A 23130-nucleotide genomic window follows, 5' to 3' on the forward strand; every position below is an offset into this window, starting at 1 on the left:
GTAATTTTTTAAGAAAAATAAGTTAAAATTCTCTGATTCCAGCTTCTTAAATGTGAATATTTTCTGGTTTCTTTACTCCTCTATGACAGTAAACTGAATATCTTTGGGTTGTGGAAAAAAAAGACATTTGAGGACGTCATCTTGGACTTTGGGAAACACTGATCGACATTTTTCACTATTTTCTGACATTTTATAGACCAAACAACTAATCGATTAATCGAGAAAATAATCGACAGATTAATCGACAATGAAAATAATCGTTAGTTGCAGCCCTAAAACAGATCCTTAAACGGTTCATTCAATTTTAAAATGATGAATTGAAAACTAATGGGAACTGAAACATGTCTGAAAAACGCCTTCATTTTTGAGTCTAGATGAACGTGGCTTTGGGGTCATGATGTATGCATTTTTCCCTTATCCGTGTCCGCAGGGCCTACATGAGCGTGAAAGAGCTGAAGGAGGAGCTACATCTGAGCGGCGCTGACACGCTCAACGTTTTCTTCGCCAACAACTCGGCCCGCGAGGAGCTCGCAGGGGCCGCCACCTGGCCGTGGGCGAAGGAGGCCCTTAGCCACCAAGGTGAGCCGATGTTCATCTAATCAATATTGCATAGAAAAAGCTTTCTCGTGCCAAAAAAAAAGCCATCTGTCTAGTTTCTTTTTTTTGTCTTTTTGGTCTCATTCTCTCTCTCAAGCTGTTTCGGTCTTAAATCCTTTATTCTCAGTTTTTCTCTACTTCTGTAAATCTCGTTCTCTCTTCGTCCTGATTCTCTCTCTCTCTCTCTCTCTCTCTCTCTCCCCCTCCATCCCCGCCCGTCTCTTCCCTCACCCCCGTCGCCTATTGTTCTCCGCCTTGGCCGCCTCCGAACGAGATGGGCAGAGCGTCTTGGAGCAGGCAGAGATTTCCCGGCACATTGCCTCTTTCCTCTTCCAATCATTAGGCCCTTTTCCACTGGAAAAGACTAATCAACCCCACAACAACCAAACAAACAAGAGGCAGAGAGGGCCCGGTGCCCTTGTTGCCACCCACGCCTGTCTGCCAGCGGATCGTTCTTTCTTTATTTCTGCTCTACTTTTTCGGCCAGTCCGTTTTTTTGGTTTTTTTTATTCCGTTCTTGTGCCAGTAGTAGAAAGTACAGAGAGGGGCTTGAGAGTAGGAGACATATGGGGTGGATGTATCTCTCAGAGGAAGAAGGTGTTTTAGAGGGGAAAACTTAAGCTTCACAAGGATCAAAGCGTGTGAAATGGGACAGACCGTGACAGAGAATCTGATTTTATGCACCGGTAGAATGCTGTTATGAGTTTTTATACACAAATTAGCTTGATTCAAAACAGGCATCATTGTTTTGGAGCTAGAAAATAAACCCTTATACCCAGAAAATCCCCCTCAGTACTGTCAGTCAGCTTTACTGACAGCTCTAGACTATACAGCTCTATAACCGTTCAAGTCTTAGTTCTCTGGTTTCTGGCTTGGGCAGAGAGTTGTGCACAAATATAAGGAAAGGATTGTTTTCCTGATGTTCGGGTCTATGTATTGACTTTTTAGAGGTAGTGATACACCTTTATTGTAAGATAAGGGGAAAAAAAGGGGCATCAACAAGGTTTTAGTGCTGCTGTCTGTCATCCCAAGCATCTTACAGTACCATAAGTACATGTTCTCAGTATCAGTGGCTCCAATGGGAATCACATCTCTAAACCTGGCAGTACACTACCAAAAAACTCCCAGTTAACAAGTCATTTAATCTCATATTCAGTCTGAAAATCTTCAAAAATGAAACATTTTCATTTGATTCCAGTGTAGTTTCTCTTATTTCAGGAATGTTCGAGAAGCAAATGTCTTGAAACAAGGCAGAATAAGGCAGATTACTGAACTAATATCCAGAAAATTCATTGGATTTTCACTTGCTTTAAGAAAAATATGTTTTTAAGACTCAATATGAGGTTAAATGACTTGTCAAGATGGCTACTACTGGGTTTCACACAGGACCATTGAGAAAAATGGGTTGATGCCCTCATAGACAGCCGTGTATCGTTTTTTTTTTATGTTGTACAGTGTGTTTCGAATGGAGTTTCACGGGTCCCTGGGGTCAGGAGACTTATTCGGCTCATAAAGGAACATTCAGTGTTTCCACTCAAATAAAATACAATAACAACACAAGGCTGTCGGCGCACGGCAACACCCCAAAGTGCCCACCCAACATCTCCTGGCCTCCCAGGATCCACAGCTGGTACAGAGTGATAGGTATGGATTCAGTCTGGGTGGAAGGACACACTGACATGGGAGTTATAAGGTTTTCACTTAGTGTCAGTGTGTCTATATGAAAAGTATGTTAACCAGCAGAGGGAGGTAGCTATTGGCTGGCATAGTTGAAAGCATTTGTTCTAAAATACTATATATACTGTATATATACTGTATATACTATACATACATTTTTGATTGGTCAGTATTTAAAACCCCCCCCCAAAAACTGATGATTATATGATCTAAAGTGTTATTGTTTTGTATGTAACAGGCTCAAGCTGGCTAATAACCTTGATAATATTAAACAGGGAGTTTTACTTTCATGCTACCAATTAGTAGGTGTCACATTGTTCAAACGGCGTAACGAAACTCCTTAATTCCATTAAATTCAGTTCTCTGCTGATTCCCTCTCACATGACATTTGTTTTAGCCGCTCTGCATCTGTCCCTGTTTAAAAAGAGTTAGCGGATGACAAGCTGCCTCCGGAGGCCCCATCGTTTAATGTCTTCACATTTAATGTCTTCATTGTTCGATGTCTTCACCACTGAACACACTGTTTCTAATTAGCAAACCAATAACTGTCATGTCTGCTCCAGATCCTCTATCGTCAGTACGCTGCGGAAAATTTGCATCTCCACAAATCCGACTTTTTAGGAATTCAGAAAATCTAGTTGATTTTTTTTTTAAAATTGCTGTCCATGCATTCTTGACATTTCGCGATGCATTTTCAATGGCTTGGTTTGGCACCAGAAACTTTTTCTATATGCGGGAGACAACGTTAGCTGTCAGTTATTGGGTGGAAAAAAGGCAAAGTAACAGATACAAGGTTTCTGTAAAACATTTTTATATGTTAATAGCAGGCAATAATGGCCCATATCCACCCATAGCCAACTTCCCATATCCTGTTTCCTGTTTTTTGGTTTGAAGTGTTAAAGGTTTACTTCATTCCTAATTGGTTATAAATGTCACAGTGCTTAGGCTTTTTACTGCGGTGGTCTGTTTCTCTTTTGGAAATGCCAGCATGCTATTATGGCAGTGAGTGCAAATGTGTTTAAATGCTGGCTGCATCAGCCACTGCAGTTGGATAGAGAGGGAAGGCAGAAACACATAACTGGAAGTTGCATTAGAATCTTGACTCTCAGACCAGTGCCATATTGTATTCGTTTTTATTAGGTACTTATGAAATTAGGAGCTTATCGAAATACAGGCATGCATTAATAGGCCTAATAGATCTGAACATGGATTTATATTATAATAAGGAGAAAAAAAACTTTATTTGAAAAATAGTAAAAGCTCACAAAACTATTTTTTCAGGAATTTCCAACACTTTTCAACAATATATTTACTCTGACTACCAGAAGACAAAGAATATAAAGTGCATTAAAACAATAACTTATAACACTATGACTTTTGTTATATCTTTTCGTTAGGTGGGATGGTGCTGAACCCCTCTTACTTTGGTACGGCCGGTCACAACAACACCATGATCCACGAGATGGGCCACATCTTTGGACTGTACCATGTGTTCAAGGGGGTGAGCGAGCGCGACTCCTGTGACGACCCATGTCAGGTAGGATCTCCTCAGCTCTCTGCTTACTGTGACTTCTTTGGATCGTGTATGAAGGATTTCCTTACTAAACATTGTCTTTCCAATTAACTGGTGTTCTTTGCTCACTTTTACACAGCTGATTGTGTCATCTAAAATGCTGCTATTATGTAAGCAAATGTCTTAAAATGCAATAACTTCAATAATAATCTATAGGGAGTTAATTTCATGCCAGCAATCAGTTGATGAGTATGTGTTGGTGTCACCTTTTTCAAATTGTGGTTATAAATCTTGTAATAAACCATGAATACAAAACATGCCCATTCACTGCTAGTGATGGATTATCTGCTCCTGAGGATTGGGAATCCACATTTTCAAAAGAAACGTCCAGCCAATATGTGTACACTGGCAGCATGCCTGACAGGAACTTGAGCATATTTTCCGTTCTTCTAGATGATATATGTTAAAATAAAAAAGAGGAAGACGTGTCTGTGCTGCAACATAATTGTTATCAGAAACTTAGAAAAGCGGCTTCTTTTTCTTCTTTTTCCATATATGTGGACATCAGTCTGGAATGAACTCTTCTGTTGAGTTCCTCTGTGTTAAAGCTCTATGTGATAGCTTGGCACATCAGCAGCTACATTTTACTGTGCTTATTGATCACATAAACACTCCTGACACTGTAGGCTGCTGGGATAAAACTGTTCGAAACACATAAACAGTCACAATGCTGTAAAATACTTGGGATAAAACGCTGTGTCTACTTCTCACAAAAGCTAACAGGCTAATGTAGCTATGACGCTAACACGGCCGGAGTGTTCCTCAAGTACACACTGTAGATAAGGCAAGGTTTGTCATTTAGAAGAAGCAATGCTAATATATATTGAAGCCATGTCAATTTGTATAGAAAGTACAATGCTTTACTACACATTAACTTACCCGTCCAGAGGAAAGGAAGCCATGTCTGCACGTGTTTGTATCGTCGTTCGCTCATTTTTAAATCATTCCATCGCTGAAAAGCGTTTCCAAGAACACACGTTTTTGAAAGCTTCTCGTGATATTCCTTTTTGTGTGCTTTTCAGACCTTTTTTTTCTTCTTTTTGGTAGCCGTTGCAGCAGAATTAACTCGCTCGAGCAGCTTTATCCACGGTGGCGATAGTAGTTAGCATTAGCATCTACTACATAAAAACGCATCGCTTCCCGCCAGTGTAGAATGGACGGTTTCAGAGGGTCTCGTGTTACGTTGACGGTTTCGTTTGGAGCTTGGAAAAGGCCAACTCCAACGCTAATAGCAATTAAAAGTGAATGTTTTACTAGCTTTAATTTGCTAATAGTCATGTCATGCCTAATGTCAGGAGACCACCCCGTCTATGGAGACAGGAGATCTGTGTGCAGACACTGCGCCGACGCCCAAGTCCAAGGTCTGCCATGATCCTGGAGCCGTCAACGACACCTGCGGCGTGACCATGTACCAGGACACGCCTTATAACAACTACATGAGCTACACAGGTACAGCGGCTGAGCGTTCTTTGTTTTGTTTAACTGCAGCAGGAAAATGTTTTATGCCCCAGTGACCGAGCCAAATCATTTTAGAATGTCAGATGTCTAAGAATATGTGGCCTCCAGTGAAACAAATCAACCAATCTCTCATCAAGTGGACATGGAAGTTACTGCTTTACTAATTGGAAACAGCGCTCGACCGCCGGAGACATGCGACAACGAAAAAATTAAATGCAAAGACAAACATTTGGCCCTCGGAGACCGCTTGTCATTAATGGTTCCACTTAGTCCCTCTAAACGGGGACAGATGTGAGGCACTTAAATAAAGCTGATTTATGTTAGGACACTCATAATACATAGGATGGAAATCCCTAGGATAATAACTGCAAGAGTTAGCCAGTACAATGTGCTTAATTTTTTTTTCCATTTGTATTAGTTTTGTCTATGGGAGACCACAGACTCTCTAGCATATGGCATATTAATGCTCATTTTCATATTTGAGGAACATTATTTTACAGTATTTCACATTTCATACTCAGCCTACCACCACAAATACATTCTACATATTTACTTAAGCTGTGCCACAATCACAAAATTCCCTCTTCCCTTTATCCTCAAAGGACTTTAGGACTTTTGTAGCTTCTGTTCCAAACAACACACAGCCTATATTATTATCATCCTGAATACTATAAACCTTGACTTAGTTTTTAGCAATCTATAGATGACATTAGCTCTCGAATTAGATAAAGTTTTGTGTTCGAACCTGAGGTGTCATGATGATGAACCGAGCGTTTCCCTTCTGTTGCGCCGCCTCAGACGACAACTGCACCAACCATTTCACTCCCAACCAAGTGGCCCGGATGCACTGTTACGTTGACCTGGTCTACCAGAACTGGCTGATGGACCGCCAGCCCGCCCCCATCCCTCTGGCCCCCATAGTGACTGGCCAGAGCTCGGATTCGGTCTCCATCTATTGGCTGCCACCTGTAAGGGGGCCGCTCCACCAAAGGTACGATTGCAGGGGTTCTTAATCTGACTTGGTCTGATCTGAAAACTTGGTGTATTCCTTTACTTAGTGTTTTCTCTGCTACATCGTTAAAGTAACTTTTCCTCTCGTCTCAGCTCCTCGCTCCATGTACCGGGCGTGAACTGCGGAGACTGTGAGAAAGACGGCGTTTTCCACCAGTACGCCTACGAGGCCACCTCGCCTCGCATCTGTGACACATCAGGCTACTGGACACCTGAGGAGGCCATCGGTCAGTCAAACTAATGCTCTGTGTGTGTGTGTGTGTGTGTGTGTGTTCGTTCCACTAGTTGTCATATTGCTTTTCCATCGCACCACCGAAATCGAGGGTTGCAATCCTCTCTTACCTTCCGAAAACTGCGATAACTCAGTTTCCTCTCTTGTGAATGTGAATGTCCAGCGTTCTTGTCGTCCTTTTGCTTGATAAAATCAAAGTAGCGGGAACACTTCCGCCTCGAGAAAGCCAACATTTCTGCCATTTCTCATCTAAGCTAGCTCAGTGTGATCCGATATTTAGAGGGGCTGGAAATAAAAGAAAACAAAAGAAGTAGATTCTGTAGAGTCCCACAGCATTCATGGCAATAACATGTAGTTCTTTCTGAGGAAGATTATAGGAGTTCGGTGAAGATAGATTTTCACAATTATAAAACTAAAAACTACTACTAAATAATTTTTTTTTAATTTTTCCTGCTTTCCTCCTGTCTAAATAGAGGAAAAAACATGCCAGGTAGGCCAACTATATAGATTTGTATTGGAATTCATTCAAACACACACTAGCCAAGTTGAACTAAAAAAATCAGTAATGTTGGACAGGCAAATTGCTCTTTTCACTCATCTCACCTCCTAAAATCTATACTTAACTAAGAGGAGTCCTTCACCCGCCACATTCCACCCTGTCAATACATATTTTGCCCCGGTTTCAGGTTCGAGTCTGTGCCCTTGAGTCCTGCCTCTGTCTCATTTTCCACAGAGCAGAGCATCCCACCTCACCCCCTCCAGACACACACACACACACACACACACACACGCATCTCTTCCCCCTGTGAATTTCAGGTGCGTGCGAGGCTAACGGCTTATGGAAGAGGAAAAGGTAGAAAATCATTCTCTCTCTCTCGCTCTCTCTCTCTCTCTCTCTCGTCTTGTTTTAGCCAAAGTGAGAACAAGGGTTACTTGGCAGCGCGTATATACAACAAGAAAAAAAAAAAAAAAGTATCCTGTGGCACTATACTTTGAAACTTTATGCTTCATGTAAGCAGATGGTCCTTGTTATTATAATCATAATTTCTGGAGAAGCCCGGGCTTTTTTGGACATGACGCGTAGTGTCGGGGGGGGGGGGGGGGGGGAGGAGGAGGAAAGAAAGAAAGAGAGGCAGAAAGAAAGAGAGAGTGAAAAGAGAGCAAGAAAGACAAAACACAGCGACCGCTCGCCATCTCTTCCGTGGAAACTCTACCCAAATATGTGGAAATCCTCCGCTGGAATTTATGCTTTTGAAAACAAGCGGCGAGGAGGAACAGGGGGGATTACGGCTCCCTCTCTTTCGCTGCGGGACCATAATGATGATAAAGAGTCAATTACAGTCTTACTCTAAACAGTGGGATCCACAGAGCCGAGGAGACAGCCAGTCTGCTGGCTTTCCCTGGCTCCCCGTTCGCTCTTTCCCACTTCTGAAGGCGATGATGCGCGGGGTCACTTTTTTTTTTTTTTTTTTGGTTGCAGCCAGCGGAGATGGGCAACGTCGCCTTCAGCAGGGGAAAGGGAATTGGGGGAAATTGGCCAAATTCATGTGCGGATATCATAGCGCGGCGATGCAAAACATAAGTATGATGGCAAAACACCGCTAGGCCGTAATCGTTGTGCGAAATTGCCCATTTACGCCGCCTCAGAATTTTGCCTAGTCTCGGCGGGTTTGGATCGGTTTTCTCGGGCCGAGGGAGGGGGGGACGCGCCCGATGGTTTCGGCGCGGGGGGGGGGGGATGGGGGCAAATTGGTTAATGTGCTACCTCGAGCGGTAAAGTGGGTCAGTAATACGACTCGTCAGAACGTAAAAAAAAATAGACTTTTAAAGGTGAGGTGTGCGGCGTTTTTCCGCATCGATATATCGCGGTCAAATGAATTGTGAAACCTCGGTTGTAATTACGGTAAACAAATGAGATCACGGTGGAGATGATCGGTCGCGGTGTTGTCGGTGCCAGTGTTCCTCAAAATTAAGGCCACATTTCCCATAAACCCCCCGTAGAAAGAAGGATGCCGCTAAGAAAAAAAAGCTTTAGCTCCATTTGGAGGAAGAATAGCGGCCTCTTTCTGCTTTGTGCCGTAAAGCAATACAGCAGATTTAACATTATTATAACATCATAACTAATGTTTCATGTATTAATGTATTTTCTTCTCAAATTTTCAAGGAAAATATTAAAATGGTACACCTTTCCTGGGAAAAAATCCTCTGGTGCGCAGGAAGTGATGCATTTTACATTTTCGCTTTGTTTGAAATAACTAGAAGAAGAACTGGGTAGTTAGCTTGAACAGACAGACCCAGAAAAGAGAAACTCAAACTGCATCAACAGAAAATCCAAGGAAAAAGACAGTACTGGACACACTGTTTGATTGACAGGTGATCTGTGGGAAGAGCAGTGCAGAAACACCACAGCAATGAGCACTTAGCATAAAAAAAAACATACTCTTTCAGAATCAGCATGGGTTCAAACCAAGCGGCCAAAACCACGGGGGAATTTTGAAGCCAATAAGCCAATAATTCTACTAAACAGACTCCAAGTCAATGGGACCACAACCCAACTTCTCGCTCAAAATATAAAGTCAATACATTTTTTCGGCAAGAGGTTTTGGTCTCAGTAGCTAATTTCACTTCTTCTAATGTGTGTCCTTATGGCAGTTTTCAAAATAATTGTGTCATTAACGGGATGTAACGGATATAAATCGGGGTGGTTTTCTAGTGATTGACAGGTCGCCTGTCCAGTGATCGACAGGCCGTCGATTCTGGACCAATAGCAGGCTTCGCTTTGGCTGCTCCGGCTCCAAAAAATGTCAACATGGCGGCGATCGTAAACCCGATCTTAAGGCTTGAAAACGGCCCTTCAGAAACCTGTGGTTGACGTCACACTCACTACGTCCACCTTTTTTTTACAGTCTATGGTTCAAACCCAGACAGTTTTTTCTGCTCCCTCATCTGTGCATCATCTCCCCTATTCTCTATTTCTGTCAACTTTCCTACTGTCTCTACCCTCTCCCCTTTCAGTCCTTTCATTTGAAATCAGAAGGGTTCTACCTAGCACGCTTCGACTTCCAAAGAACAACCAAGGACCCCCTCTTCCAAAAATGTTCGAACCTAGTTAGAAACCAGGTAGAGCCTGTTTCCCTACTGAAGTGTATCGAAGTACCCTTCAGTTCCAGAAAGGGGTTTCAGGTGAAAAGAAACAAGAAACTTGATAGTTCTTGGTAGAACCATACCAAACAAAATAACCTCTTTTGGAAGAGAGAGTGAGAGAGAGGCTCAAGAGTCCTCAAGGAGTCGTCGACCACATCTGATACACAGATTAATGTGAGACTAGCCATACACACACACACACACACACACAGATCCGTACACACATACACACCTGGTCTTGGTTGTGAGCCTCTATCCTGTCTCTTTGTTGCATTTGACCAATTGAGTTTAACAGCTTGGCTTGGCGTGCCTCTGTTTACCTTGCACGAATTCCCACATGTGGAAACACACGCACAAACACACAGGGTGCAAATAGCAGACGGATCGTGCTGCGGACCAAGACAGTTAGCCAAATGACTGCTCTGTGTATGTGTGTGTGTGTGTGTGTGTGTGTGTGTGTGTGCGTGTGCGTGTGTGCGTCAACATGCAAGAGAGAAAAAACGGACAGTGTTTGTCCTAATTGTTTCTACTCTTATGTGGTGGAGACAACATTCTTCTCTGTATCTTCTGGCTGCCGTCCTTTACCACATACACGGATGTTCATTTTTCCCAGTTTGATAAAACTTAAATATATGGGGATGGAACATATATATTGACATCGATAAGACAGTGAAATTTGGTGCTTTATCCTTGGCAAATATGTCTGTTGGTTAAATTTAATTTCAAGTGGTAATCTGCAAGATTACCACATTGATTTTGTCTTGTTTCTCTAACCCCTTTCTACTGAACTCTAGTACGCCACCCAGTATTTAAAGGTCTAACCATTCCTAATTTAAAGCCACACTGAAATTAAAAATGACTCCTTTTTTTTTTTACCTTTTTAATTCATTCTATCATACCATACACCTACTTTGTGCCCAAAAAATAACCAAAAAATTATTTTTTCATCAAAATCTCATTACTTTTACTTCCTTGAAAACAGAAAATCTTTAGTGGTGACATCATCTTGCACCAGGAGGCGACATTAACATTCCAACCAATAAAACCATCACATTTCTTTGAACAGTCCTGCCCCATGACTTTAATATACAATAAAGAACCCTGTTCCCTTTGTGTGTGTTCGTGTCCGACCATGTGTGTGTATCTTTGTAACTGTGTGTGTGTGTGTGTGTGTGTGTGTGTGTGTGTGTGTGTGTGTGTGTGCGCATGTGCGTGTGTCGTCACAAGGATAAAAAGTAAAATCCTGCAAAGTGAGGACATTTTTCAGGGTTAGGACTTGGGTTCAGGATTGAGATGAAAATTTGGATTAGGTTCAGGTTAGGGGTAAGAGTTAAAGTTAAAGTTAGTTTATGGTTATGGAACGAATGGAAGGTCCTCACAAGTATAGCAATACAAACATATGGCTGTGTGTGTGTGTGTGTTTGTTTTGATCCCCAGGCCCGCCCGACGTGGAGCAGCCCTGCGATCCCAGCCTGCAGGCGTGGAGTCCCGAGCTCAGCCTGTACGACACCAACGTGACGTCGCCGTGCCCCGACACGGAGGGCTGCACCCTCACCCTGAGGTTCCTGCACCCCGTGGTCCCGCACACGCTCACCCTCTGGGTCACCTACATCTCTACGGGTGAGCGGCGCGTCACGACAGCTCAGCAAGTTGTTCAGGTTGAGCGGTTGTAAGTCGCCGGTGCTTCGGTTTCTGCATCTGGTGGAATTTATTGTGTTGCCAAGCAATATCAGCAAAAACAAACGAACTGAGTTTGTTGCTTTAAACAGGTCATTTGGCCTCATATTCAGTCTTAAATTCTTGACTTATGATGATGGATATGTTTGGCATTGTTGGAACTATTATAATCCAACGGCATAACTCTGTCAGATAGACAGCTCTTGATGGGAGGCTTTCACTTAACAAGTGCCCTGTTTATATGCAGTGTGGGTATGCAAAATATTACGACCTCCTGCTCTTTCCAGGAAGTAGACTGAGGTCGATCCAGGTGAAAACCTTATTGCTTTCAGCTACTAAATCTCCCGCAATCATAAAGGGGTGGAGACAGGTTGAGGATAATTGAGCCATGTAGTGTATAAAAGGATGTAGAAATTTATATTAGGAAAGTGCGTATACTAATGTCAGACATGTGTATAAAATATCTATAAACTAATGTGTTAAGTCTTTCATAATGCTAACTCTAATCCTTGCCCTGCACACTGCTCATACATACATCCATAGGTAAATAGTGGGTAGTCCTCCATAGTGATTTTCAACCTGAAGATCGCAACCCTCTGGGGACAGTGTGAGATCACTATGGGGGGTTACAAGATGATTCACAAAAAGTGTGAAAAGGCAAACAACCACACACAAAAAAAAAAAAAAAAAAAAATGGCAATCCATTGCCAAATGTACATGAATTATTCAGATTTGCACTAAAGCACAAAAATCATCATGCAAGCATTCAGATCATAATGTAATGGAGATTTCAATGATATTGTGTGAAGAAATACAATGAAACTGCAATTTTAAAAGAACTGACAATCAAGCATATGGAATAATGCTAATTAAATGTAAAGTAAAACTGCAGTTCATATATAATAAAAGCCATTGAGCATGTCATCATTTCTTTGTAGACTGGATGTACGGACCTCTTAATGGCAAAGGCTTCCTTTTCTTACAATTGAATTCAAAGAGAATTGACCCCAGTCCTGTTTCTTTTTGTTTTTTACATCATTTGGACAACATTCCAGTTCAAACTGACAGACTTAAAGGATAAGTTTGGCGATTTTGGACCTATATATAATTAGTTTCTTCCATACCTGTAGTACTTGGACCCACAGATAGTATTGGCTCCAGAGTCAGCTGTCAGTAGAAACAGCGAGCTCCGTTGCCTCTTGCTGCTAACAATGAGTCCAAATGGGGTTTGTCAAAATATCTCCAAAAAAGCCAGTCTGTGAAAACAACCAATCAAAGTATTTCTATCCACGGCCCGGAAAGCAGCATCACCGCACCATTTCCACTCAGTAGATCGTCTTCTACCAAACTCTACCGTTTACAATCTGACCTGACCGTCCGAAAAACTAGATCACTCCGCCAGTAACGCACTTTCACCTCACAGCGGTCTGTGCTGCGGCAGAGAAAAATAGTTCTTTGATTTCCTGATTAGTGAAAGTGCGTGTAATGGTGTCATTAAATCAGAGCTAATTTTAATTGACTCTGGAGCCAATACTCTGTGTGGGTCCAAGTGCTACAGGTGTATAAGAGACAAATTATATATAGATCCAAAATCACTGAACTTATCCTTTAACAGTCAATATATGTACCTCATCTGTCTTTATCCCCCCGTCTCAGACAACCCAGCCATAGCCAACATAGAGCTGATAAAGCAGGCGGGGGGGAACATCAACCTGGGCCCCCAGCACGTCTTCTGCGACATGCCCCTCACCCTGCGCCTGGACACCCACAGCGCCGCCATCTCCGCCATCAAGCTCTGCACCTTCGACGAGAAGATGGAGATCGACGCCGCCATGCTGTCCTCGGGCCCCGGCAGCCCCCTGTGCTCCGGCTGCCGGCCCCTGCTTTACCGGATCCGCCGGGAGCCGCCCTTCACCGACAAGTCCGACCGGGAGGCGCCGCCGCCGCCGCAGACCCAGCTGACGTTCACCGACAGGTAGGATCTGAGAGGAGAACCCGTGTATTTCACTGCTGGAAAAAATTCATCTCAGCAAGACATTTAAGTCTGGGATTGAATAAAATCTGAAAAGAAATATATACTTGTTTCCAATGCACTTTCAATTGTTTCAATAAGACAGATCACTTTGCTAGTGTCATCATATTGTCACAGAAAATTATTGAAACAAGTTGATTTGCATTGGAAATAAGTGCAATTATCTCACCCAACAGGCAGTTTTTTTTTGCACTTGTAACATTTTTTTTTATAAAATATATATTTTTTTAAATACATTTAAAACTTTAAATAAATAAAAACATTTACAAATATATACCACTGTATTTTAAAGAGTCAGTACTACTGTAGATTAAATTGTTAACTGACTTGTTAAGATGGATATTTTTGCAGTGTTCAATAACAATACATGTACACAAATTTGTCCAGGTGGCATTGGTGCAGAGACATTTTGATAACTTGCATAGTAACACAGTACATACTGACACACACAGGACCTTACATGCAGTACAAGGGACAGTGGAGGACATATAACTCTACATACATATCATGTGGAAATAAAAAAAAGTGAAACAATGTTATTGAGAGAAGGTGGCATGAAGGATGGAGGTGAGAGAGAAGGACTTTTTTACTAATGTTTTTCCCTGAACTCATCAGAAACTTGACTTTGGAACTTTGTTCAATGGGGCGAGCAGCTCTTTATTCATGTGACTTATAAAAAGAGAAGCCCTAACTCTTACCCAAAACATTAGGAACACCTGCTGTTTCCATGAATTATACTTCAGATGAATCCAGGGGAAAGCTATGATCCCTTAATGATTTCACTATTAAATCCATTCCAACCAAAGACTACACCAGGTGATTTCATTTCACCGATTAGTTCCTCTTGTCTGGTTGAAGGTGTGCTAATCAGTGACATCACCTGGTAGTTGATTACATGCACCTGGTGTCCCAGGTCTCATTCAGCCCCTGATTACACCAGCTGAATGTAATTAACTAGCTGGTAGGATAGAAAACCAGTAGGGCTGTGGTACCAGGCTTGAGAGCCACTGTTTTAATTGAATCAGGCTTTTGTTCGGTATAATGGATAGAGATTTGTTAATCAAGCTTTACTTAAGGTAAAATTAACAGGATGAGTCATTAAGGTGTTTTTTTATTAGAAAGAAACAACTGACAAATGACATATTGGCAGCTAATGAGCTCTACGGTTGTCAAAATGCAGACTTGAGGGACTTAATATTCCATCAGTCACAAGGGTTTGCATCAGTCAACACTCAGAGCTCTTCAGCACCGCGGCTCGGATGAGTCGGTTTATACAAATTGAGCACACGTTTTCTACATCATCTGCACGAGTTAAGATTTCATTGCCGCAAAATCCATCAGGAGTGAGTCACTTCAAATCCAGCGCACGAGTGCTATTATTACATCAGCCTTTCTTCTTTATTTGTCGAGCAGGGAAAAGCGAGGAAAAATTCCCCATTACACCTGCGAGGGCTGGGCTAGGCCTGCAGGTGTAATGGGAACTGACAGGTGCGTTGTCTCAATGTCTGAACCAGCCCAAAAATACCCTGGACTCCAGCTCCAGGCAAGGTCCCAGGCCGGGTCTTCTCTCAGGTGTGGGTGAATATTTATAACTTGGAGGTTGTGTCAGCTGCTAACGCGTGCGCACACACACACACACACACACACACACACACACACACACACACACACACACACACACACTGACTCGTCGGACATAAGCGGCTCAGAGGAAAATAAGGACTCAGGATCAAAGTGTTATTTATGGCTGTCATGGAGTTCAAACTCCACAAGCTACCTTTGTGTGTGCATGTGCATATGTGTGTGTGTGTGTGTGTGTGTGTGTGTCTACAGATCCGTTAATCCCCAGTTATCCGTCACTCACAAGTGTTCGGGTCTGGTTCTGTTTGAAAAAGCTCTCAACCCAAATGTTTTCAACATGGCGCTGCCGAGCTGCGGCTACTGATCCAAATCGGTTTCAGCAACCATATACTCAATCAAAAAGCTTTGTGAAGTTCCGAGGCTAAGTTGAACCAGTTTGTATCCTGTCTTGTATTGTGGAAAAGGGTGTCCAAATGATTACCGGAATCCAAAATGTAAAGCCACAAGCCAGTTTTTTTTTTTTTTTTATCTCACCAAAGAGCAACCCTCCCTAAAAAATTCCCCAAATCAACTCTCGCGTTCTTCCGATATAACTTTTCCACAAACGCTGATAAGAATTCGCCAGGATATGACAGTGGTGTCACATGATTTATAGATTGTTCGGTATCGATTTCAAAATGCTGTGGCACTCCGAGTTTCTGAGAAGCTGTTGCTGTTTTTTTTTTTTTTTTTTTTGTTTTGTTTTTTTTAACGGAGCAGGGCGGATGTTAGGTGGACACAGCTTCAAAAACAGTTTATTTTTCAGGGAACACGTCTCGTAAGTTACACAAGCTGTGTCTAAGTGCAAAAAGATGTAAGAACCGGTGGGAATTGAGTTATGCGGGGCCGAGGAGGGCAGAGAGGGGTTGATGCGAGGAGAGAGGAGAAAGAGAGAGGAGAGAGAGAGAGAGGAGAGAGAGAGCGGTTCGACGGGAGAGGGAGAGAGGGAAAAGAAGGGGGGGGGGGGGTAATGGAGGGATGAAAGAGAAGATGAAAGAGAAGGATAGAGAGAGAGAGGGGAGAGGAGGAGGAAAAATAATTGGAAAAGGTATCGACGAGGATAGAGACACGAGTGAGAGAGAGAGAGAGAGGAGAAAAGACGAGGAGAAGGGAGAGGTGAGGAAGGGAAAGGGTAAGAAGGGACAGGAGGGGAGGAAAGCACAGGAGAGGTGAGGCAAAGCAAGCGGAGGCAGGATTTTTTTATTTTCCTTTTTTTTTTTTTTTTTTTTGGAATATAAACCAAATGTGAGCAGCAGAGGCCATAAACACCAGCGTCTGCTTGGAGCCGGTCCTCAGCCGTTTCCTCCTGCTGAAACCTCACCCACGGTTAGCACAGGGCCGAATAAGAACGCTGTCAGGCGTGAGGAGGGGAAGGTGAGGAGGGAAATACGGGTGCAGAGGGGGGAGTGGGGGCCGTGCGCGATGAGTCGAAAAAGAAAAAAAGAACATCGAAATCACACTATCCAAATGGTAGGAGGCTGCAATTCTTAAGGGAAGGGGGCGGAGTGTGGTATTTCAGGTGGCTTGATAAACAAGGTATATTACAATTCAAGTTGTACGTTTAATTTTCAAACCGATTAAATCTTAAGTACTCTGACTGTTTGTTCCACTGGTCACCTTACCCACCAAAATTATCTTTGTCTCTCTGGTAGATAGTTCTGTCTGGTGCGCATGCTAACGCTTTAGCATACAGTAGGATAAGTAGTCGTTGGCGTCTAGCTTTGTCCTAAAAGTGAGAAAATGAGAACTCGTAGCAGCTTTAAGTTCAGTTAATTTTTTAATGTGTAAATAAAATTTGACAAAAATAATGCACCGAAAGAACTCTTTTCGCAACGTGTTTTGTATACACGGTTAGCAAAGCAAGTTTTTTTGCCCTGTTGAGTCGTAATGGACTTCACTAATGATGAAGGTTGAGATTTTTGTTTTCAGAAGAACAGGCCATAGAAAACTAAGAAATTTTGGATTTCTAAAAAGTTTATCTTCAAACTTTGGATAATGCTAATCGCCTACAATTACTTAGCGTACTGTATGCTAAAGCATTAGCCAGACAGAGCTATCTACTGGAGACACAGAGATGATTTTGGCGCCAATCCTCTCATCATATGGGTAAGGTGACCAATGGGCCAAGCTCCCAGATATTAGTCCTTTAGTATGCTAGCTGTGGAAATTGAACTTGGCTGGTTCGTGTGAGCACACTTTTGTCGAGAAGACAAAGCATCACTTAGGCTTCGAACACTGCAGCATGAACCGGCTTGCTGGCTGAACCAGTGGAATTCTTCGACACACCAGCCCCCAATGTGTGACCATGTGCAATTAGTCTTGCAGGCTGGTTGTGTGTTGCCATATGGAAAAGCATCTCCGTTTCCTTTTCCGGTTGATTGGCTCAGTTTACATCTCTATGCTAATATCTCATGGTCAACTCTTGTCACCTTTTTAATCTTCCTGCGCCATCACTGGCATGGAGACCAAGCTGTGGGAAGTTTACACAATTTTGTATGCACTGATGTGTATGATTTTGGGCAAGTTTGCCTTTAGCATAGACCTATATTTTTTCCCTAAATTTGTGTTGAAAAAGGAGAAATACAAATACAAATACGAATACGAATCTTTATTGTCCACAATATGGAAATTTGCCTTTGGCTTCACTATAAAAAACATTATACATACAACAATACATGAAATCAAATAGAAAAATAAATAACAGTGAGCAAAACTGCAACAGAATCTCAGGAGCAACCACCCTGGATCTGCCAACCTAAATTACCTAGTTTCATTTAGATACATTTCTAGTAAATATTCTTAATTTAATTTACTTGTTCCTCCTTGCAATATTTAGAAAATAAATTGCAATATGATTTTTGTTAGTACTGAGGCAGCCTCAGAGAGGATTGGGTTGGAAGGGAGGGGAGGAGGGGAATGTGGTCGAGGGAAGAAGACATTAGAATTAACTTAACTTCACCATGGTTCACCATCACAAAATAATGAGAGGAGAGAGAGCCGGAGCTATGATGGAGGGAGGAGGATAAAGACGGTGAGAAAAAGAGGAGAAAGAAGTATAGATACAGTGCAGATAAATGGGAAGAATTACAGAGACAGAGATGGAAAGAGAAGGAATGAGAAAAGATAGAGATAGAGAAGTATTCTGTTTTTTTTTTGTTTTTTTCTTTTTCAATTCTCCACTTCCTTCTCTGATCCATAATTAATAAAGGTAATTCGTAGGGTCTGGAGAAACCGGACACACCTCCGAGATCGAGCGGCGCGTGCTCCTCCCGGCTAACGGATACAGAGGCAGTAGATCTGTGCTGGGAAAACAAGGAGGAGACTCTTTTTATAGGCACGGCCCACCAAAAACAGATCGATAGTCCCGACACTGGAGCCAAGGTACTGTTACACAGACTTCCTGCTGTGGGGCTCTGAGGTCACTGGATCTAGACACTGCAAGGTTACAGATGGAAGCCACTGTGAGGGCAAGTTCCACTATTTATATGCTGCACCATTGCTCCAACTGTTTGCAATATCCAGCAGTATCAATGCAGAATTGATCGTTGGGGGACACAACTACAGTGGCTTCCTCTGTATATATTATGAATTAAGCAATATGATAAGAGAGGGAGTGCTATAGCCTATCATGAAGCACACTGGTGCCAATAACTGCAATATCTTGAGTATGTTATTGCTTTTATACAACATTTGCAGCATTTTTACAATAGTATCAAACATTAAAGGGGCATTAACTTATCATTGACCTTTACCAACCTCTATTGGCGGCCAGTAGGAACTGCAACAATATCAGTAGACCTCCTGCACCAGTCTCAGGCACAGCCTGACACAAGCGAGAAAGTCGCATTTTTTCGGAGCGTCTTGAGATTCCAGTGGGCCCTCGCCCAGTTTTGCTCCCAAAAAGTGAGCGCGAGGTGCCAAAAAGTGAGCCTCGAGAGCCAGGAGTCTCAGCACCTGGTGAAGTAATCGTTGAGTCATCGGTATTGATCAACAACCCTATCGACCCCCCGCAGACACATTATGGTCATTTTGTGCAAAAACAAAAAAGTTAAAAAAGCTTACTTGTTTCCGCTTTAAACGAAGATACATGCAATGGGTTGTAATTATATCATTTTATTTTGGCCCCCTGGAGACAAAAAAATGAGTTCCATGTTGCATAAACAAATTATTTAATAAGCATCCTTGCTTGTTTCATTCCCTTCCAGTATAAACAAGATGGAGTGATACCATTGGACATGTACGGTACAATGTTTGGTTACTTAGGCTACCACTATACTGTATCCACAGGGGTAGACACACTACCATATTCTATTCTATTCTATTCTATTCTAAGGTGCCTTGTTGTGTTGTGTTCCAGCTCTGTGAAGCAAGGGGTTCCGTACCAGTACATGATCCAGGTGGAAGCAGACACACTCCTCAGCGATCTCTCCCCCCCTCTCCTCTACACCCACGGACAAGCCTACTGCGGAGACGGCCTCATACAGGGGTCTGTGCGCTACAGCGGATACAGTATATTCACATGACTGATGATGATGCTGATGATGTGGTTGGCAGTGAACATGATGATGATGATGATGGTCCTCTCTCTGTAGGACAGAAGAGTGCGATGACAGCAACCTGCTGGACGGAGACGGCTGCTCGAAGAAATGCCACAAGGAGACGGGCTTCAACTGTAACGGTGAGTCCAGAGGAACCAGGAGGTCCAGAGGTCCATGTTAGGTTCAAACCCACAGTTTAAAGCTGAAAACACATCCAGCTGATTGCTCAACATGGGAACTCAGAGTCAGAAGTGGCCCAGAAGGCAATGCCGATCACTGACTGACTGAACACTTGCTCTTGAAATTTTGATACTAGCAAAAAACCTATGATGTAAAGCAGGAATCGCTAGATAGCTAGACATTTCCCAGTTGAGCCCGGCAGCAGCATTAACAAAAACAATCAAGCAAATCAAATTTCGTCTGCCAGACACAAGAGCTTCTGGCTGGGGCCGATTTTCGGAACAATTAATGAAACATCACAAGAGCATGAGGGGAAACAGATGGGACGCACGGCTAAAAACCGAAGGTTCTGTTTTGCGAGGTCACAAGTCTGTTTAGAAACGTTACAACATCGTGACACGCGGCTGGCGGCGGCACAACAGAGAAACACATCTCAGCGGTAAATTATACTGCGCGCTCTCAAAACATATGTCAGGCGTGTTGCTTTTATAAAATAAGTTTTGGCCTCTGTAGCATTTCAAGCAATCAATACCGGCCTGGGAATATTGATAAACGAGGTCTATTGATTTTTATCAAGGCTCTTGTTGTGGTTATGCGCTGCATGCTCGCAAAAAATCAGCGCACAAGAACAGTTGTGATTCAAACACTGTTGCCATGTTTCGTTTTATTTAATATGCTTTATCTAAAGTAAGTAATAACTTTTTTATTATCAAAAACACATCTGCAACAGTCGGCCAGCTCTCCCCAGCGAGGTAGATCATAGCCAGCTGTAAAAGCCTTTGCTTCTGACAATAGTTGTACAATGACCCCATAGTTAAGTGGTTGGAGGCCACCTTGTAGCGCTGAACGCCAGAATCAAATCATACTAGGGGTATTTTCATTATTTCTCGTCCGCTCTTGGCAACGTTCCTTTATTTTGTCCCCAACAAGAAGCTTAGAATTCGGAAAGAACAACTGCGGTTAGGGTTGAGGCCAGGTTAGCTTTGGTAAAGTTTAGGCAAGAATCACTGATCTGGGTCTCAGGATAAACAACCCGAGACTTACGGTAAGACGAGGGAACATGAAGTAACGGTTTTAATTTGGGCCGCGGCGATTTGTTTGGCGGACGTGGAACGTTCAGCTGCTGCGAAAAGACTCACCTGTCATAAAATGTCTTGAAGTCATAATCTGCTGTTTTGCATTACATTACATTACGTCATTGCCCAAAGCGACTTACAATAAGTGTTAAACTGTTTCATCCTGTCTCAGCCTGTGTCCATATAGGAAAAGTGCCATATGCTGTGTGCATGATGCATCCTGGATAGATCTATGCTGTTCAGTTACATGTAAAGCCGTACAGTAACTGCCAGTGCGATCAACTTCATATGAATCTACATTTATCCCCACGGGACCAGGGCCTGGCGCTCGCTCGGTTTCCCCCTTGGAACCAGGTGGCGAAAAAGGCAGTTAAAGAAAAAAGTTTCACAAACATGGAACATAACATGGCAAAAGACAAACAAAGAAGCCGCAGAGAGTGCCCCCATAGTTTTTTGATTCCACCGCAGGACAACAATACTTTGGTGTCTGCACCCTCGCCCAGTCGCAGGCATGCAGACAGGCCACAACAGAAGCCTCCCAACACAATGTGGAAGGGAGTCAACCCAAAAACAGTCAATTGTAAGCAGAGGGTTGAAGGCTTTGCCTCCGTCAACATGTGTTTTTTTGACCATGATATTAGGTCAAGCAGTTCCACAGTTCCGCAATGTGGCAGAGAGTGAACCCAGAGAGAAAGAGAGGGTTTGAAAACAGGGCCCTTGTCAGCATGCATGCTTTTATTATCCTCCGCGTCACTGAGGAAGGGAAGGAGTAGTTAAAACGGTTTCACAGTCATCAACTCTTTAAACAGGCGTGTACGCGCACACGCACACAGCCAATATTCTATTATATTCTGACGCTTGTCCTAATAGCCTTCCACACAACGCAGGCCCGTCTGGCCTACCGCATCCATGTGTCTCCATGTGTCTCCATGTGTCTCTGTTTCTCATTGAGAGGCTCGGGCCGGATGAGGGCAGGCATTATCCACAATGACATGAGAAAATCAGCCCCACTGTTGTGGTGTGCGGTGTTCCTGCACTGCCTTTAAATTCATCCACCGTGCAACGGAATGCTCGCCCCAAAAGTTCCTCAGTCTGCGCTAAGTCGAGGCAATAAGGCTTTTATGATATGCAACTGTCTCTTTGGTCACTTTGCAAATATCCCGTAATATTCTAAGATATTGCTGAGGTCGATTTGAGGGAAATGTTACAGATCGAGTGGGATGAGACGTTTTTTTTTTTTTTAAATGGTCGCTTCCTTTTTTAGGCGATGCGTTATTTTCACCGGCAGCTTGTCGGTAGTTATTGAATGTGCGGCGAGGATACGGATTAAGAGTGCTTGTTGCATGGCTACAATTTCCGTCAGCCAGTCAGTCTGTTTTGTCAGGGGGGGGGGGAAGAAAGCGGAGAGACCGATCCCTCCTTCCTCCACAAGGCGAGCCATGCCGTGACTGAAGCTATTACATCTCTTGTTTTACAATGAAAGGCAGGATGACTCGCGAGGAAAACAATTTGGCAAAAACAGGTTTTTACAAATTGCAACACTTAAAAGTAATTATTCAGTTGAACTTCTTAGTCATAGACAGAATATTTGTTTGGGTTTTCTTGCCGCAGTTGCCTGACCCAGTTAACTCCCACTATGCCACATTGGCTTGCTCTTGCTTGCTTATTTGGGTCCCTGTTTTATATGATCTACTGTAGTCCTGCACTGCATTGCACAACCTGAGCCTGATGGCCAAAGTGAAGCGTCCGGATGCATGAATGGAGAGCCATTATTAGAATTATCACACTAACTGCTTTCACCCTCATGGTCATCTTGACACAGACTAACCAAGAACAAGCTGTAGTTGCTGAGGTTACTAGAGTAGTGCTGCTTTCAGATAAGGATTTTTAATTATTTACCTGCTTGATTGAATAAAGGATGTTTTTGGCATGCACCCCCTAATAAAACAGATGGTCTTAATAGCTTAGTCAAAGTTTGTCAATCAGTCTTCCCTTGCGAAGCTTGACTCGGAATCAAAAGATTTAATCATTTTCACAGGTGTTGTCAAAGCGGAGGCGGTGCGTTTGGCGCAGAGTTCAGTGTTGCGTTGCCAAATGAACTTGGGATGACAATATGGTGTTGAATTGTCTAGGCTTAATTTGCTTTTTATCAGAAACATGTTTCCATTGGCTAATTGAAGCCAATTTCACATCACTGACTAATCTGTCTATCTGACTTCTGCAGCTGTCCGGGCGTTAATGAGGCCAAACTTCTGAAGTCTCTGATGTTTTCCGCCCTTTTGATGAATAGTTGCTGCATTACAAGCAGCTTGCGC

The 23130-nt window shown here is 42.9% G+C and overlaps 1 protein-coding gene across 1 annotated transcript in view; it reads left to right on the forward strand.

Annotated features, from left to right (window-relative positions):
- Positions 1 to 430: 430 nt before the first annotated feature.
- LOC139667190 (pappalysin-2-like) overlaps positions 431 to 23130 on the forward strand; it is a gene marked incomplete at its 5' end in the record, with an annotated part of 58292 nt that continues 35592 nt past the window's right edge. The window contains 9 exons of the mRNA XM_071546616.1: positions 431 to 579; positions 3672 to 3811; positions 5143 to 5296; positions 6104 to 6296; positions 6410 to 6543; positions 11130 to 11312; positions 13026 to 13344; positions 19379 to 19507; positions 19614 to 19699. Of these exons, the coding sequence (XP_071402717.1) occupies positions 431 to 579; positions 3672 to 3811; positions 5143 to 5296; positions 6104 to 6296; positions 6410 to 6543; positions 11130 to 11312; positions 13026 to 13344; positions 19379 to 19507; positions 19614 to 19699 (1487 nt within the window). The remainder of the gene's footprint in view (positions 580 to 3671; positions 3812 to 5142; positions 5297 to 6103; positions 6297 to 6409; positions 6544 to 11129; positions 11313 to 13025; positions 13345 to 19378; positions 19508 to 19613; positions 19700 to 23130) is intronic.

The sequence above is a fragment of the Centroberyx affinis genome, unplaced genomic scaffold (genome assembly GCF_046629955.1).
Source record: "Centroberyx affinis isolate AG114_WGS23_722 - 3 ecotype Tasmania unplaced genomic scaffold, CSIRO-AGI_Caff_v1 ptg005354l_1, whole genome shotgun sequence".
Lineage (NCBI taxonomy): Eukaryota > Metazoa > Chordata > Actinopteri > Beryciformes > Berycidae > Centroberyx > Centroberyx affinis.